Source organism: Salvelinus fontinalis, chromosome 21 (assembly GCF_029448725.1).
Source record: "Salvelinus fontinalis isolate EN_2023a chromosome 21, ASM2944872v1, whole genome shotgun sequence".
In the NCBI taxonomy this organism is placed as follows: Eukaryota; Metazoa; Chordata; class Actinopteri; order Salmoniformes; family Salmonidae; genus Salvelinus; species Salvelinus fontinalis.
Genome location: NC_074685.1, coordinates 33,588,644 through 33,606,189, shown reverse-complemented (window position 1 = coordinate 33,606,189; position 17,546 = coordinate 33,588,644). Strand labels below are relative to the sequence as shown.

General features: G+C 42.0%; 1 protein-coding gene across 2 annotated transcripts in view; it reads left to right on the top strand.

Annotated features, from left to right (window-relative positions):
- The window catches only part of LOC129818725 (phosphatidylinositol 4-kinase alpha-like), a 43,003-nt gene extending 27,938 nt beyond the window's left edge, over positions 1-15,065 (top strand). For both annotated transcript variants that reach the window (XM_055874896.1, XM_055874895.1), the window contains exons 39-51: positions 23-76; positions 163-283; positions 783-912; positions 995-1,065; positions 1,731-1,803; positions 3,590-3,767; positions 3,908-4,012; positions 4,609-4,734; positions 6,180-6,300; positions 9,008-9,167; positions 9,284-9,373; positions 9,464-9,547; positions 13,331-15,065. In XM_055874896.1, coding sequence (XP_055730871.1) covers positions 23-76; positions 163-283; positions 783-912; positions 995-1,065; positions 1,731-1,803; positions 3,590-3,767; positions 3,908-4,012; positions 4,609-4,734; positions 6,180-6,300; positions 9,008-9,167; positions 9,284-9,373; positions 9,464-9,547; positions 13,331-13,382 — 1,365 coding nt within the window. In that variant the 3' untranslated portion in view covers positions 13,383-15,065. The remainder of the gene's footprint in view (positions 1-22; positions 77-162; positions 284-782; positions 913-994; positions 1,066-1,730; positions 1,804-3,589; positions 3,768-3,907; positions 4,013-4,608; positions 4,735-6,179; positions 6,301-9,007; positions 9,168-9,283; positions 9,374-9,463; positions 9,548-13,330) is intronic.
- The last annotated feature ends 2,481 nt before the right edge of the window (positions 15,066-17,546 follow it).

Below are 17,546 nucleotides of genomic sequence, written 5' to 3'. Positions count from 1 at the left end.
AATGTATTTGTTTCTTCTCTAGGATGCCATCCTGTTTTACATTCCTCAGATAGTTCAGGCCCTGCGCTATGACAAGGTGAGTGACATTACTAACTAGCTGCTGTGTTTCTACATTACCCTGTGTGTGGTGTAAAAGATGGCAAGCTTGTGTTTGATTGGCAGATGGGCTATGTGAGAGAGTACATCCTGTGGGCGGCCCAGAAGTCTCAGCTGTTGGCCCACCAGTTCATCTGGAACATGAAGACGAACATCTACCTGGATGAGGAGGCACACCACAAAGACCGTGAGACACACACACACATACAGTCACGACCAAAATTATTGCCACCCTTTGGTGTTGGTAGAAGGATGCATATGCAGAAAATAACCCCATACCTATTGTAAAATATGGTGATTGATCTTTGATGTTATGGGGCTTTTTTGCTTCCACTGGTCCTGGTGCCTTTAAGGTCAACGGCATCATGAACTTTACCAAGTACCAGGACATTTTAGCCAAACACCTGGTTGCCTCTGCCAGGAGGCTAATACTTGTTCGCAAGTGGATCTTCCAGCAAGACAATTGTATTAGTATAGAATAATATAATTTCCCTGTTTTTTAGAACATAAAATACACTGCAGCTCAGTGTTTTTCGAATTGATTTTATACAGTCTTTTTTTGCTCATCTTTATCAATAATGTTGGCCGTGACTGTACGTACACACACGCGCATATGTACACACACACTCACTCTTACCACTCCTCCCCCCCCCCCCCCCCCTCTCTCTCTCTGTTTCTCCGTGTAGCCGACATCGGGGATCTGTTGGAGGAGATGGTTGAGGAGATAATAGGTGCTCAGTCTGGTGCAGCTAAAGACTTCTTCCAGAGAGAGTTTGACTTCTTCGACAAAATCACCAACGTATCTGCAATCATTAAGTGAGACTAACACCCATCCTTATATAGTCCACTACTGTTAACCAGTTAAGTTTTTGGACATTGAAGTGTTGGTGTTTTTCAGGCCCACCCCAAAGGGAGATGAGAGGAAGAGGGCCTGTCTCAAGGCTCTGTCTGACATCAAAGTCCAGCCAGGTAACAACAGCTAGGACACATCTGTGGTACAACAGCCTTTCCTTAATTGGATTTGCTCAACGCCTGCGTCCTCTCCTCCGTTTAAAAAAATAAATAAAATAAATGTTTTTTAAAAGGTCAAAGGTAATTGAGGAGAGGGAACCTGGGTGAAAAATGAGCTTGTATGAAATGAGACTCCTTCTCCACCCGCGCGTCATCAGGCAAATGACGTTATCAGGGGATGGATCACAAAATCAATGTGTGAAGTGATGAAAATCAAGTGAAGTTACTCGTGCAAGACATTTTATAGATAAAACAATAAATAGCATGTTTAAACGTGTGCATGCTTTCCAAAGCTGGTTTCAAAGGGGGTGTGGTAGATGTTTTTTTAAACTCTTCCGCGAAGGACTCCGGTAGGATATACATGACACTTATCGGTTTCCGGGTCACAGAGGGCAGAGGGTGGAGGACGGACTTTTGCCCAAATGATGAAATACCTATGTCTGTGCGGGTGCGTGTTTAATTACAGTGAGGTGTATTGTAAATGTATGGATAGTTTTACCCAAGGTGTTTTGACCTCTGTAAGCAGTTGATTCCTATATATGTGATTGTGCTACGTGGAAGCAGTAGTGTAAGGTATGTGTGTCTGACTGTATGTCTGTCCTCCACTGGTGGCCATCCCCCAGGCTGCTATCTGCCCAGTAACCCAGAGGCCATCGTACTAGACATCGACTACAAGTCTGGAACACCCATGCAAAGGTACTAACTAATTGATTTTATTCATTTGATTGATTAATTGATGATTGTTATGCCTGACAAAGACCTTCCATTTGAAACGTTGCAATAAAGTATACAGGAGCATTCAATGGTATGTGGATATCTTTTCCTTTCTTCAGCTATCTCACAGGATGTACAGTGCATTTGGAAAGTATTCAGACCCTTTGACTTTTTCCACATTTTTGTTACGTTACATCTTTATTCTAAAATTGATTAAATTGTTTTTTTCCCTCATCAATCTACACAATACTCCATAATGACAAAGCTAAAACAGGTTTTTAGGCAATTTTGCAAATGTATTAAAAATAAACAACTGAAATATCACATTCACATAAATATTCAGACCCTTTACTCAGTACTTTGTTGAAGCACCTTTGGCAGTGATTACATCCTTGAGTCTTCTTGGGTACGACGCTACAAGCTTGGCACACTTGTTTTTGGGGAGTTTCTCCCATTCTTCTCTGCAGAACCTCTCAAGCTCTGTCAGGTTGGATGGGGAGCGTTGCTGCACAGCTATTTTCAGGTCTCTCCAGAGATGTTCGATCGGTTTCAAGTCCAGGCTCTGGATGGGCCACTCAAGGACATTCAGAGACTTGTCCTGAAGCCACTCCTGCATTGTCTTGGCTGTGTGCTTAGGGTTGTTGTCCTGTTGGAAAATTAACCTTTGCCCCATTCTGTGGTCCTGAGCGCTCTGGAGCAGGTTTTCATCAAGGATCTCTCTGTACTTTGCTCTGTTCATCTTTCCCTCGTTCCTAACTAGTCTCCGAGTCCCTGCCGCTGAAAAACATCCCCACAGCATGATGCTGCCATCACCATGCTTCACCGTAGGGATTGTGCCAGTTTTCCTTCAGAAGTGACGCTTGGCATTCAGGCCAAAGAGTTCAATCTAGGTTTCATCAGACCCGAGAATCTTGTTTCTCATGGTCAGAGTCCTTTAGGTGCTCTTTGGAAAACCTCCAAGCGGGCTGTCATTTGCCTTTTACTGAGGAGTGGCTTCCGTCTGGCCAATCTACCATAATTGAGGGAGTGCTGCAGAGATGGTTGTCCTTCTTGAAGGTTCTCCCATCTCCACAGAGGAACTCTGGAGCTCTGTCAGATTGACCATCAGGTTCTTGGTCACCTCCCTGACCAAGGCCCTTCTCCCTCGATTGCTCAGTTTGGCTGGGCGGCCAGCACTAGAAAGAGTCTTGGTGGTTCCAAACTTCTTCCATTTCAAAACGATGGAGGCAACTGTGTTCTTGGGGACCTTCAATACTGCAGACATTTTTTGGTACCCTTCCCCAGATATGTGCCTCAACACAATCCTGTCTCAGAGTTCTACAGACAATTCCTTTGACCTCATGGCTTGGTTTTTGCTCTGATATGCACTGTCTAATGTGGAACCTAATATAGGCAGGGCTGTGCCTTTCCAAATCTTGTCCAATCAATTGAATTTACAACAGCTGGACTCCAAACAACAAGTTGCAGAAACATCTCAAGGATGATCAATGGAAACAGGATGCACCTGAGCTCAATTTTGAGTCTCATAGCAAAGGGTCTGAATACTTATGTAAATAAGCTATTTCAGTTTTTTTATATTTAATACATTTCGTAAAACCTGTTTTCGCTTTGTCATTATGAGGTTTTGTGTGTAGATTGATGAGGAAAATAATTAATTGAATCCATTTTATAATAAGGCTGTAACGTAACAAAATGTGGAAAATTGGAAGGGGTTTGAATACTTTCTAAATGCACTGTATATCTGACTGCTGTCTCTGGTCTCCCCCAGTGCTGCCAAGGCCCCGTACCTAGCTAAGTTCAAGGTGAAGCGTTGTGGGGTCAGTGAGCTGGAGAAGGAGGGTCTGCGTTGTCAGACTGACTCCCAGGACGTGGAGGACAGCGAAGAAGTAGCTCGCAGGATCGTCTGGCAAGCTGCCATCTTTAAAGTGGGCGACGACTGCAGACAGGTACGACAGACAGACACATACACACACCACAAGCATATTTTACACACAGCACTTTAAAAACAACACAAAATGTCATCATTTTTTGATAATTGTATTCTCTCCATACCTTTTCTTTCCCTCCTCTCTCTTCGTCCCTCCAGGACATGCTGGCTCTCCAGATCATTGGTCTGTTTAAGAACATCTTCCAGCTGGTGGGACTGGATCTGTTTGTGTTTCCCTACAGAGTGGTGGCTACTGCCCCCGGGGTAAGAATACCCTCTACACCCCTTTTTGCAGGCCCACGGATCAATTTCGAAATTGCACCTGGTGTATTCCACTATTCTAACTCCGAACAGTAAGTTGAGACCGTGACTTTTTTTTTTTTACCCTGTCGCAATCTCAACTTACTGTTCAGAGTTAGAATAGTGGAGTACACCAGGTGTAATTTCAACATTTTGTCGTGCATCAGCATGTCGGCAAAGATTTTTTTTATTGGTAAATTAGTCTAGGCCAACTATATAAACAAGCATTTTTCGCTACACTCGCATTAACATCTGTGTATGTGACCAATAACATTTTAATTATTCTCTCTGCCCCATATCAACATTTTTAGATTTGCATGAAATTAGTTAGAAACTTGTAAAATCTTCTCTGCGCCCCATGCTAAAATGTGTAGAATCGCAGAAATCTGCTCTAAAACTTCTATTTTTACTTTCCGCTGTCAAGAGGGGGGCCGCTAAAATGTTTTGCTCACAAGTTGGGGTGGTCTACACCCTAGGCCTTAGACTTTACCCTTTGTCTTGTTACTCTGTGCTGTGTAGCATCACAGTAATGGTTTCCCTGTATCTTTCTCGATGTCCAGTGTGGTGTGATCGAGTGTATCCCAGACTGTAAGTCCCGTGACCAGCTGGGCAGACAGACGGACTTTGGGATGTACGACTATTTCAGGAACCAGTACGGAGATGAATCCACTTTGGCCTTTCAGAAGGTGAGATGACTGTCCCCCAACCCCTGAACCTTCATCCCTGACCTGACCCACTGTGGTATTTTTTTCACTTATTTAGCAATATACTTACAGTCCATTCAGAAAGTATTCACACCTCTTAACCTTTTTCACATTTTGTTGTTACAGCCTGAATTTAAAAATCATTAAATTGGGATTTTTTGGGTCACTGGCCTACACACAATACCCCATAATTTCAAAGTAGAATTCGTTTTTTAGATTTTTACTAATTAATAAAAAATGTAAAGTTGAAATGTCTTCAGTCAATAAGTATTCAACCCCTTTGTTATGGCAAGTCTATATATGTTCAGGAGTAAACATTTCCTTAATAAGTTGCATCGACTCACTACACCCAGACACTACAAAGATACAGGCATCCTTCCTAACTAATTTGCCGGGGAGGAAGGAAACAGCACAGGGATTTCACCATGAGGCCAATGGTGACTTAGAAACAGTTACAGAGTTTGGCTGTGATAGGAGAAAACTGAGGATGGATCAACAACATTGTAATTACTCCACAATACTAACCTAAATGACAGAGTGAAAGGAAAGAAGCCTGTACAGAATAAAAATATTCCAAAACATGCATCCTGTTTGCAACAAGGCACTAAAGTAATACTGCAAAAGATTTGGTAAAGCAATTTACTTTTTATCTTGAATACAAAGTGTTATGTTTGGGGCAAATCCAATACAACACATTACTGAGTACCACTCTCCATATTTTCAAGCATAGTTTTGGCTGTATCATGTCATGAATAGGCTTGTAATTGTTAAGGACTGGAGTTTTTCAGGATAAAAAAGAAACTGAATGTAGCTAAGCACAGGGAAAATCCTAAAGGAAAACCTGGGTGTCTGCTTTCCACCAGACACTGGGAGATCTTTCAGCAGGACAGTAACCTAAAACACAAGGCCAAATCTACACTGGAGTTTCTTACCATGAAGACAGTGAATGTTTCTGAGTGGTTGAGTTAAAACTAACTTAAATCTACTTGAAAATCTATGGCAAGACCTGAAAATGGTTGTCTAGCATTGATAATGATCAACAACCAAGTTGACAGCATGAATATTTTTTTTTTATAATAATGGGCAAATGTTGCACAATCCAGGTGTGGAAAGCTCTTAGAGACTTTCCTAGAAAGACTCACAGCTGTAAATGAGATTTCTGTATTTAAGTTTCAATACATTTGCTAAAATGTCTAAAAACATGTTTTCACTTTGTCATTATGGGATATTGTGTGTAGATGGGTGAGAGAGAAATAATATTTAATCGATTTTGAATTCAGGCTGTAACCCAACAAAATACTCTCTGAAGGCACTGTGTGTCTCTTGACATTAAAATGGAACAGTTGCCTCATCAACTCTTTTACCTCACCAACATTGTGCACAGAAGGCGCAACCTATTCTCTCTCTCCGTCGCCCACACTTTCTAGGCGAGGTACAACTTCATCCGTAGTATGGCAGCCTACAGCCTGCTGCTCTTTCTGCTGCAAATCAAAGATAGACACAACGGGAACATCATGCTGGACAGCAAGGGACACCTCATCCACATAGGTACAAAATCATCCATAACATAGTCCATATTGGTACACAATCAGTCATCCTTAACCTCATCCACACAATCAGTCATTTAATGTAGCAAGGGACACATTTATTTATCTTTGGGACAATAAAGATATTCATTTAATTTACAGTGGGGTCTGAAATGATCGACACTTGATAAAGATGAGAAATAATTAAAATACTGAGGTATATTGTATGCAAAAAAAAAGGGAGAATTATATTATTTTATACTAATACAACTTCTCAGAGAAAGAGATTTTGTTTAACAAGTAAAAAAAAAAATGTTATCAAAAAGGTAGGGGCCAAAATGATTGTACAAACAGAGTGAAGACTCAAACGGACGACTAGTGAAAGCTCAGGCCAATTTTATTCAACCCACTGCGTGCCTCAGCTGCAAGCACACTTTGCACATGATCGAACAACCATTTATATGTCATGACGAGAGTATGGGTACAACTTCCTGGAACTTCTTATGTGTTGCCCAACTGTTGCTCTGGTCAAACAGTCTCGTCTCAGTTCCTCTTTATCCGGTCACTTCTCCATGATGTTTATCAGTGACATCCTGTTCACCTTACTCGACAGACCGGGGTCATATACTGTTTTCCTTTTCTCTCACAGTACATTTCCATTCACAAAGTTCCTATTCACTCTTCATTGACCCCTAACACCAATAGAATACATGTGACGTAATCAATAAGTTATAATATCGTGACTGGAATAAGTATAATAAGTATATTTCAAGTTAGAACCCCTAAAGATTCTTATAAATAAAGTAGTCAAAAGTTTAATATTTGTTGGATGCATTTGCAGTTTGTTTTGGTTGTTTTTCTGATGTATTTTGTGCCCAATAGAAATGAATGGTAAATCATGTATTGTGTAATTTTGGATTCACTTTTATTGTAAATAAGAACATAATGTTTCTTAACACTTCTAAATTAATGTGGATGCTACCATGATTATGAATAATCTTGAATGAATCGTGAATTATCAAATCAAATTTATTTATAAAGACCTTCTTACATCAGCTGATATCTCAAAGTGCTGTACAGAAACCCAGCCTAAAACCCCAAACAGCAAGCAATGCAGGTGTAGAAGCACGTTGGTTAGGAAAAACTCCCTAGAAAGGCCAAAACCTAGGAAGAAACCTAGAGAGGAACCAGGCTCTTCTGCCTGTGCCGGGCGGAGATTATAACAGAACATGGCCAAGATGTTCAAATGTTCATAAATGGTCAAATAATAATAATCACAGTAGTTGTCGAGGGTGCAACAAGTCAGCACCTCAGGAGTAAATGTCAGTTGGCTTTTCATAGCCGATCATTAGAGTATCTCTATCGCTCCTGCGGTCTCTAGAGAGTTGAAAACAGCAGGTCTGGGACAGGTAGCAAATCCGGTGAACAGGTCAGGGTTCCATAGCCGCAGGCAGAACAGTTGAAACTGGAGCAGCAGCACGGCCAGGTGGACTGGGGACAGCAAGGAGTCATCATGCCAGGTAGTCCTGAGGCATGGTCCTAGGGCTCATGTCCTCCGAGAGAGAGAATTAGAGAGAGCATACTTAAATTCACACAGGACACCGGATAAGACAGGAGAAGTACTCCAGATATAACAGACTGACCCTAGTCCCCCGACACAAACTACTGCAGCATAAATACTGGAGGCTGAGACAGGAGGGGTCAGGAGACACTGTGGCCCCATCCGATGATACCTCCGGACAGGGCCAAACAGGCAGGATATAACCCAACCCACTTTGCCAAAGCACAGCCCCCACACCACTAGAGGGATATCTTCAACCACCAACTGACCATCCTGAGACAAGGCTGAGTATAGCCCATAAAGATCTCCACCACGGCACAACCCAAGGGGGGGCGCCAACCCAGACAGGAAGATCACGTCAGTGACTTAACCTACTCAAGTGATGCACCCCTCCTAGGGACGGCATGGAAGAGCACCAGTAAGCCAGTGACTCAGCCCCTGTAATAGGGTTAGAGGCAGAGAATTGCAGTGGAGAGAGGGGAAAGACAGCAACGGCGGTTCGTTGCTCCAGAGCCTTTCCGTTCACCTTCACACTCCTGGGCCAGACTACACTCAATCATATGACCTACTGAAGAGATAAGTCTTCAGTAAAGACTTAAAGGTTGAGACCGAGTCTGCGTCTCTCACATGGGTATGCAGACCATTCCATAAAAATGGAGCTCTATAGGAGAAAGCCCTGCCTCCAGCTGTTTGCTTAGAAATTCTAGGGACAATTAGGAGGCCTGCGTCTTGTGACTGTAGCATACGTGTAGGTATGTACGGCAGGACCAAATCGGAAAGATAGGTAGGAGCAAGCCCATGTAATGCTTTGTAGGTTAGCAGTAAAACCTTGAAATCAGCCCTTATGAGTGAGAAAGGGTCACAGATCATACCCCCAAGACATGCTAACCTCCCGTTATGGGTAATGGTGAGAGGGAAAGTAAATAATTTCGACCCATATCTTTTTTAGGAAAAACTAATATTACTTGTTTAAACAAAATCTATTTCTCGGAGTAATTGTGTTAGTATAAAAATCCAATTTCCCAAATTGTTTTTACATCCAATACAGCTCAGTATCTGAGTTTATTTATTTTATACAGTAATTTATTGCTCATCTTTATCAAGGGTGTCAATCATTTTAGTCCCACACTGTATATGAGTTGTCTAAAAAAACAACATTTACTTTCAGACTTTGGCTTCATGTTTGAGAGTTCTCCTGGTGGTAACCTGGGCTGGGAGCCGGACATCAAGCTGACTGATGAGATGGTGATGATCATGGGAGGCAAGATGGAAGCCACTCCTTTCAAATGGTTCATGGAGATGTGTGTCAGGGGGTACCTGGCTGTCAGGTAAGTGTGTCTCAATCTTATTGGTGGGTGTGTCTCAATCTTATTTGCATCTAAACTGTCGTTCTTTTGGGTTCATCTGAATTTATTTTGTTTTTTTTGTCTCCTCTCTGCGTCAGGCCCTACATGGACGCGGTGGTGTCTCTGGTCACTTTGATGCTGGACACTGGACTACCATGCTTCAGAGGACAGACCATCAAACTGCTCAAGTCAGTACATCAATAAACTGCATGGGCGCATAGATTACATTTTTGCAAAGTCTCTTTTGACCATTTCTGAACGTGTGTTTGGGATCACAGGCAGCGGTTCAACCCCAGTATGAGTGAGAAGGAGGCGGCTGCTTACATCATCAAGGTCATCCAGAGCTGCTTCCTCAGCAGCAGGTAACACTAGAGGCCCTGTCCCTTTCCGGTCTCTAGGTCCTTTCCTCACTCTATGGCTCTGTCCCATTCCAGTCTCTAGGTCCTTTCCAGTCTCTAGGTCCTTTCCAGTCTCTAGGTCCTTTCCAGTCTCTAGCGCCTTTCCTCACTCTATGGCCCTGTCCCTTTCCAGTCTCTAGGTCCTTTCCTCACTCTATGGCTCTGTCCCATTCCAGTCTCTAGGTCCTTTCCAGTCTCTAAGTCCTTTCTCAGTCTCTAGGTCCTTTCCTCACTATATGGCCCTGTCCTTTTCCGGTCTCTAGCGCCTTCCCTTACTCCTATACCCCATCTCAATAACCAGAAACATCTATATACATGCTAACTGTCTATACACATGCTAACTATCTATATACACATGCTATACATACTGGCTAACAGTCTATATGCACACGCTATACATGCTGTCTATATACACATGCTATACATGCGAACTAAGTGTCTGTATACAAATGCTATACATGCTAACTAACTGTATACAGATGCTATACAGTGCATTCGGAAAGTATTCAGACCCCTTGACGTTTTCCAAATTGTGTTATGTTACAACCATTATTAAATGGATTCAATAGTATCAATCTACACACAATACCTCATAATGAAAAAGGAAAAACTGTTTTTTGCAATTTTTGCAAATATATAAAAAATAAACAACTGAAATATCACATTTACAAAAGTATTCAGACCCTTTACTCAGTACTTTGTTGAAGCACCCTTGGCAGCGATTACAGCCTTGAGTCTTTGTGTGTACTACCTAAGCTTGGCACACCTGTATTTGGGGAGTTTCTCCCATTCTTCTCTGCAGATCCTCTCAAGCTCTGGTTGGATGGGGAGCGTCATTGCACAGCTATATTCAGGTCTCTCCAGAGATGTTCGATTGGGTTCAAGTCCGGGCTCTGGCTGGGCCATTCAAGGATATTCAGATACTTGTCCCGAAGCCGCTGTGTGCTTAGGGTCGTTGTCCTGTTGGAAGGTGAATCTTCACACCAGTCTGAGGTCCTGAGAACTCTGGAGCAGGTTTTCATCAAGGATTTTTTTGTACTTTGATCCGTTCATCTTTCCCTCGATCCTGACTAGTCATCCAGTCCCTGCCACTGAAAAACATCCCCACAGCATGATGCTGCCATCACCATGCTTCACCGTAGGGATGGTGCCAGGTTTCCTCCAGATGCAACGCTTGTCATTCAGGCCAAAGAGTTCAATCTTGGTTTCATCAGACCAGAGAATCTTGTTTCTCATGGTCTGAGAATCTTTAGGTGCCTTTTGGCAAACTCCAAGCGGGCCTTTTACTGAGGAGTGGCTTCCATCTGGCCACTCTACCATAAAGGCCTGATTGGTGGAGTGCTGCAGAGATGGTTCTCCCATCTCCACAGAGGAACTCTGGAGCTCTGTCAGATTGACCATCGGGTTCTTGGTCACCTCCCTGACCAAGGCCCTTCTCCCCTGATTGCTCACTTTGGCTGGGCGGCCAGCTCTAGGAAGAGTCCTGGTGGCTCCAAACTTTTTCCATTTCAGAATGATAAAGGCCACTGTGTTCTTGGGGACCTTGAATGGTGCAGACATTTTTTGGTCCCCTTACTGTACCTCGACACAATCCTGTCTCAGGGCTCTACGGAACTTTCCTTTTGAGCTCATTGCTTGTTTTTTGCTCTTTTTGCACTGTCAACTGAGGGACATTAAATAGACAGGTGTGTGCCTTTCCAAATCATGTCCAATCAATTGAATTTGCCACAGGTGGATACCAAGTTGTAGAAACATCTCAAGGATGACCAATCGAAACAGGATGTACCTGAGCTCAATTTCGAGTCTCATAGCAAAGGGTCTGAATACTTATGTAAATAAGGTATATATATATTTTTTTTTATAAATGTAGATTTATTTATTTTTTACGACGTTTTTCACTTTGTCATTATGGGGTATTCTGTGTAGATTTGATGAGAAACATGTTAATTTAATCTATTTTAGAATAAGGCTGTAACAAAACAAAATTTGGAGGGGTCTGAATGCTTTTCCCGAAATACACTGTACATGCTGACTGTGTATACACATGCTATACAGTTGAAGTCGGAAGTTTACATTCACTTAGGTTGGAGTCATTAAAACTCGTTTTTCAACCACTCCACAAATTTCTTGATAACAAACTATAGTTTTGGCAAGTCGGTTAGGACATCTACTTTGTGCATGACACAAGTCATTTTTCCAACAATTGTTTACAGACAGATTATTTCACTTATAATTCCCTGTATCCCAATTCCAGTGGGTCAGAAGTTTACATACACTAAATTGACACTAAGGTGCCTTTAAACAGCTTGGAAAATTCCAGATAATGATGTCATGACTTTAGAAGCTTCTGATAGGTCAATTGACATCATTTGAGTCAATTGGAGGTGTACCTGTGGATGTATTTCAAGGCCTACCTTCAAACTCAGTGCCTCTTTGCTTGACATTTTGGGAAAATCAAAAGAAATCAGCCAAGACCTCAGAAAAAGAATTGTAGACCTCCACAAGTCTGGTTCATCTTTAGGAGCAATTTCCAAATGCCTGAAGGTACCACGTTCATCTGTACAAACAATAGTACGCAAGTATAAACACCATGGGACCACGCAGCCGTCATACCGCTCAGGAAGGAGACGCGTTCTGTCTCCTAGAGATGAACGTACTTTGGTGCGAAAAGTGCAAATCAATCCCAGAACAACAGCAAAGGACCTTGTGAACATGCTGGAGGAAACAGGTATCTATATCCACAGTAAAACGAGTCTTATATCGACATAACCTGAAAGGCCGCTCAGCAAGGAAGAAGCCACTGCTCCAAAACCGCCATAAAAAGGCCAGACTACGGTTTGCAACTGCACATGGGGACAAAGATCGTACTTTTTGGAGAAATGTCCTCTGGTCTGATGAAACAAAAATAGAACTGTTTGGCCATATTGACCATCGTTATGTATGGAGGAAAAAGGGGGAGGCTTGCAAGCTGAAGAACACCATCCCAACCGTGAAGCACGGGGGTGGCAGCATCATGTTGTGGGGGTGCTTTGCTGCAGGAGGGACTGGTGCACTTCGCAAAATAGATGGCATCATGAGGAAGTAAAAATGATGTGGATATATTGGAGCAACATCTCAAGACATCAGTCAGGAAGTTAAAGCTTGGTCGCAAATGGGTCTTCCAAATGGACAATGACCCCAAGCATACTTCCAATGTTGTGGCAAAATGGCTTAAGGACAACGAAGTCAAGGTATTGGAGTGGCCATCACAAAGCCCTGACCTCAATCCTATAGAAAATGTGTGGGCCGAACTGAAAAAGCGTGTGCGAGCAAGGAGGCCTACAAACCTGACTCAGTTACACCAGCTCTGTCAGGAGGAATGGGCCAAAATTCACCCAACTTATTGTGGGAAGCTTGTGGAAGGCTACCCAAAATGTTTGACCCAAGTTAAAAATTTTAAAGGCAATGCTACCAAATACTAATTGTGTGTATGTAAACTTCTGACCCACTGGGAATGTGATGAAGGAAGTAAAATATTAAATAAATCATTCTCTCTACTATTATTCTGACATTTCCCATTCTTAAAATAGTGGTGATCCTAACTGACCTAAGGCAGGGAATTTGTACTAGGATTAAATGTCAGGAATTGTGAAAAACTGAGTTTAAATGTATTTGGCTAAGGTGTATGTAAACTTCTGACTTCAACAGTACATGCTAACTAACTGTCTATACACATGCTAACTGTCTGTTTTCTCTGTCTTTATTCAGGAGCAAGACCTACGATATGCTGCAGTATTACCAGAACCAGATCCCATACTAAAGACCTGCTGCAGTTTTATCACATACTTGGACCTGTCTGATATGAGTCCTTATTCCCTATATATGCAGTAACCTCTGCTTTTTATCCTGTCTGTAAGGTCAGAGGTTGTCCTGTACAAAGTCATTCTCTTCAGCTAGCTAGCATCAAGCATCTTGTGCACTTTATAGATCATCGTATTTCACCCACCTGATTGGACCCTGATCAAGAGTTGTTACACCAGACTAGAGAATTCACACTAACCTATCAATCAACTAACCAACCAACTAACCAGTCGATTCCTGCGAAAGGCAATCACACAACTGGTTACTGAACTCCAATACAATCAGCAAATCTCACAGTCATAATACATATCACATATCAATCATATACTAATACTGTGTGTGTGTGTGTGTTTGCGGGTGTCTTTAGTAGTCAAAAGCGATAAGAGTAGATCTTCTCTCGGGGGACATTTCTAATGGTGGCGCTAGTGACTATATCTGTCTTGAGTCAATAACATTGTGTGTGTGTGTGTGTGTGGACTTGTTTAACTATTCTTGTGGGGACCAGTATTCCCCACACGCATAGTAGTCCCCACAAGAATAGTAATCAAACAAATATTTGACCAACTGGGGACATTTTGTTAGTCCCCACAAGGTTTAATGCTATTTCTAGGGGAGCTAGGGTTAATTTTAGGGTTAAGATAAGAGTAGGGGTTAGGGAAAATAGGATTTTGAATGGGACTGAATTGTGTCCCCACAAGGTTAGCTGTACAAGACTCTGTGTGCGCGCGTATCAGCTCCGAGGTGGTTGGGTCCAGTCTAGGATAAACCAATGTTGTTTGTTTACCTACTAACCTACTAACTCTGCATGTCTCAAGACCAGACCTTTACTAGTATTAACATCTTACATGGATTTAGTAGCTGTCTTAAACGTGTGTGATTTCTATTTGGAGACATTCCTCTTTCTGTACAAAGAAAGATTTTCACCTTCGACCCTCTACTTGAATCTCCAGGATTTGGGTTTAGTATTTTGATGATGGTAGTGATGATAATGATAACTATGAAGACCCAAAAAGCCATTTCTCTAATCCTTGGCACAAACAGAAGTGTAATTACATAACTACTCTCCTCTGATGTTATGCAAGATGTTACCGTCTTAATGTGCGTCAACATATGAGATTGCTGTCATTATCCCTTCAGAAACCCTGCTGTCGTGTTGTATTAAATGTTCTGCCTTTATGGAGATGTTTTCCTTGATAGTCTGTAAAGATAATGAATCTTACATCTGTTTATCATTTTAGACTAGAATGGTATGTATTATATTTGTTCTGAATGGATATGTTATAATTAACTTAAGGGTATTTTACTTGGATGTATAAGATGAAATATCCTATGTATGTATTACAGATTTGTAATATGAAGGAAATTACGGAGTGTTTGTGATAACTAACAAGACACGCATTTCAGACCAATAAGAGCTGTTACATTAGTAACCCCTAGTTGTACAAGCCTGAGTCCATTGCTGTAGTCTTTAGATTGGACTATTGTCGTTTGATTTAATGTTTGTTTTATACTGTCCTCTGTTGTCAGCCACTGTCTGCACCTTTTTGTGGTTTCAGGTCTAAGTTCTACCATATCAATCTCTCTGTGTGTGCACGTTTCCAGAATCTTAGTAGAGAGCACATTACAGCCCCCCCCCCCCCCCCCCCCCCCCCCCATGTATAACTGTGATTGAGTGCTGAAACATAAACCCCAGTTGCAGCTACAAACACTTGACGTCTGTGTCATTTTATCTACTTCTGCTGTTTTGAAACGTTGTCATTAAGACCTGGGTGTGGGATTATCCTTGCCAGAACAGGTGCTACTCTACTGTACTTAAACATTTTGCACTTGTCCAAAACCGCTTTCCAAAAGATCAACAACGATGAGTATTTTCAGGCAGCAACTCTTCTGTTTCAAAGCATTTGCTCCCATCCCCTGCCAACTGGCTTATGTAACCTTTTTTAATGGATGACTTCAAACATCATTTCGTGGTGAGCTGGGCTGAAGGGGGGGAGGGGGGGAGCACAGTGGTATTAAAATAGGTCCTCAGGTGCTCCAGCGCTTACCTTTTAGACTATTGGTTACCAAGGCCTACCGTGCCTTCCTGCCCCATGCGACTCTAAATCAGGCCTTTCTGCCCCACGTGCTGATCTGTGTGGGGGTAAGGTGGGTGAATTAGATTAAACAGCCTGTAGTCTCGAAGAATCAGTTGGTTGATCTCAGATCCACCAGATTACTGCCTGCCACAAGCATCTTAGGTGGCCAGTAATAAACTAAAGCTAAGAGCATTGTATTTGGTACAAATCATTCCTTAAGTTCTAGACCTCAGCTGAATCTGGTAATGAATGGTGTGGCTGTTGAACAACGTGAGGAGACTAAATTACTTGGTGTTATCTTAGATTGTAAACAGTCATGGTCAAAACCTATAGATTCAATGGTTGTAAAGATGGGGAGGTCTGTCTGTAATAAAGAGATGCTCTGCTTTTTTGACACCACACTCCACAAAGCAAGTCCTGCAGGCTCTTATCTTATTAAGATTATTGTCCAGTCATAAGGTCAAGTGCTGCAAAGAAATACCTAGTTAAACTGCAGCTGGCCCAGAACAGTCTCTCTTGGCTAAGAGTTGAGGAAAGACTGACTGTGTCACTTCTTGGAAATTCCAAATTGTTTGCATAGTCAACTTACACACAGCACTGAGACCAGACATGCCACCAGGGGTCTTTTCACAGTCCCCAGGTCCAGAACAAATTCAAGGAAACGTACAGTATTATACAGAGCAGTGAGTGCATGGAACTCCCATCTTTATATAGCACAAGTGAACAGAAACCCTAGATTAAAAAACAAAGCAAGCTCTTCCCTCATGTGACCTACTTGTGTGTATGTACTGACATGTATGTGTAACTGATAGATGCACACACACATACACACTACATGTCTTTTTAAATGTATGTAAATTATAAAGTATTTTGTAATGTATTTTTCGTTGGACCCCAGTAAGACTAGCTGACGCCATTGGTGTCGGCTAATGGGGATCCTAATAAATCAAACAAAATCTTAGCCCTGAGAGAGTGCAAGGCTAAGGACCAATTAACCCGCCTGGTTCTTTATCTCCCGGGATAATAGGCTCTTGTTATGACAGACCTCAACCCAGGACCGGCGTTATGGGCAGGCCTGCCATTCCTCATTCAAATAAAATATTTAAATATTGATACTTTATTTGGAGGAGACTAGTGCCGACAAAAAGACATATCAATCTCAGATAAAGCATCCGAACGTGCGAAACATATAGTCGGAGTCGCTGTTTCGCTTGCTCGGAACCTTTCTTTGGGAGAGAGTTTTAGCCACTTGCTATACAGAGATGTAATGCTGCTGTCCGGCGGAGGAACGGTGCAGAATATCACGGAGCTGTTAAAAATATTGATGGGAAATGTAATGAATTATTTAATTGCAACTAAAATTCCATGAAAACGATAGAATGATAAAGTTAATAAATATGTAAGCTATTAGCAGCCTTATACATAGGTAAATTGTGGTTTCTTCCCTTTCTCTCTCTGGCGGTGGTGGGAATGATTAATTACTAAAGACGTGTGCTGAGTACGGTCGGTTGGACGCTTGACCACTTCAAGCAGGACAAATCCGATGTAAAAAGAAAAGCCACAGACAGAAAATTCTACCAGGAGTTTTTAAAACGGCTGTTCTCAAAACAGTTTGTTTTTGACTTGGGGTTGGGACTCATGACCCGCCTTTCTGTCCGAGTGCTTACAGAAACCGTACCACCTCTATTGCGTATGCAAACCAACTGATCCACCACATGAACCTTATCGCCACACCAATAAAATATAGGATCCAAATTCACCGCCTGTCTGCCAAAAAACACGGACCCCCTATTGCGTAGTGGAATCCGGAACGATATGTGACCAGTTGGTTTAGGTGCTGTCCTTTCAGTACCACGATTCAAAGGGCGCTCAAATCGCTTAAAATAAACCTCATCAAGTTCTGCTTTCTACGCGTAATAGTCCTACTAATCACTTATTATTATTGTCATTACAAATAGAAGAGTATCACTTCTCACAATGGTGTTGTTTTAGTAAAGTTAGAACCAGGCTGGATCAATGTCTCGCAAGATCAAATAATGATTAGTTAG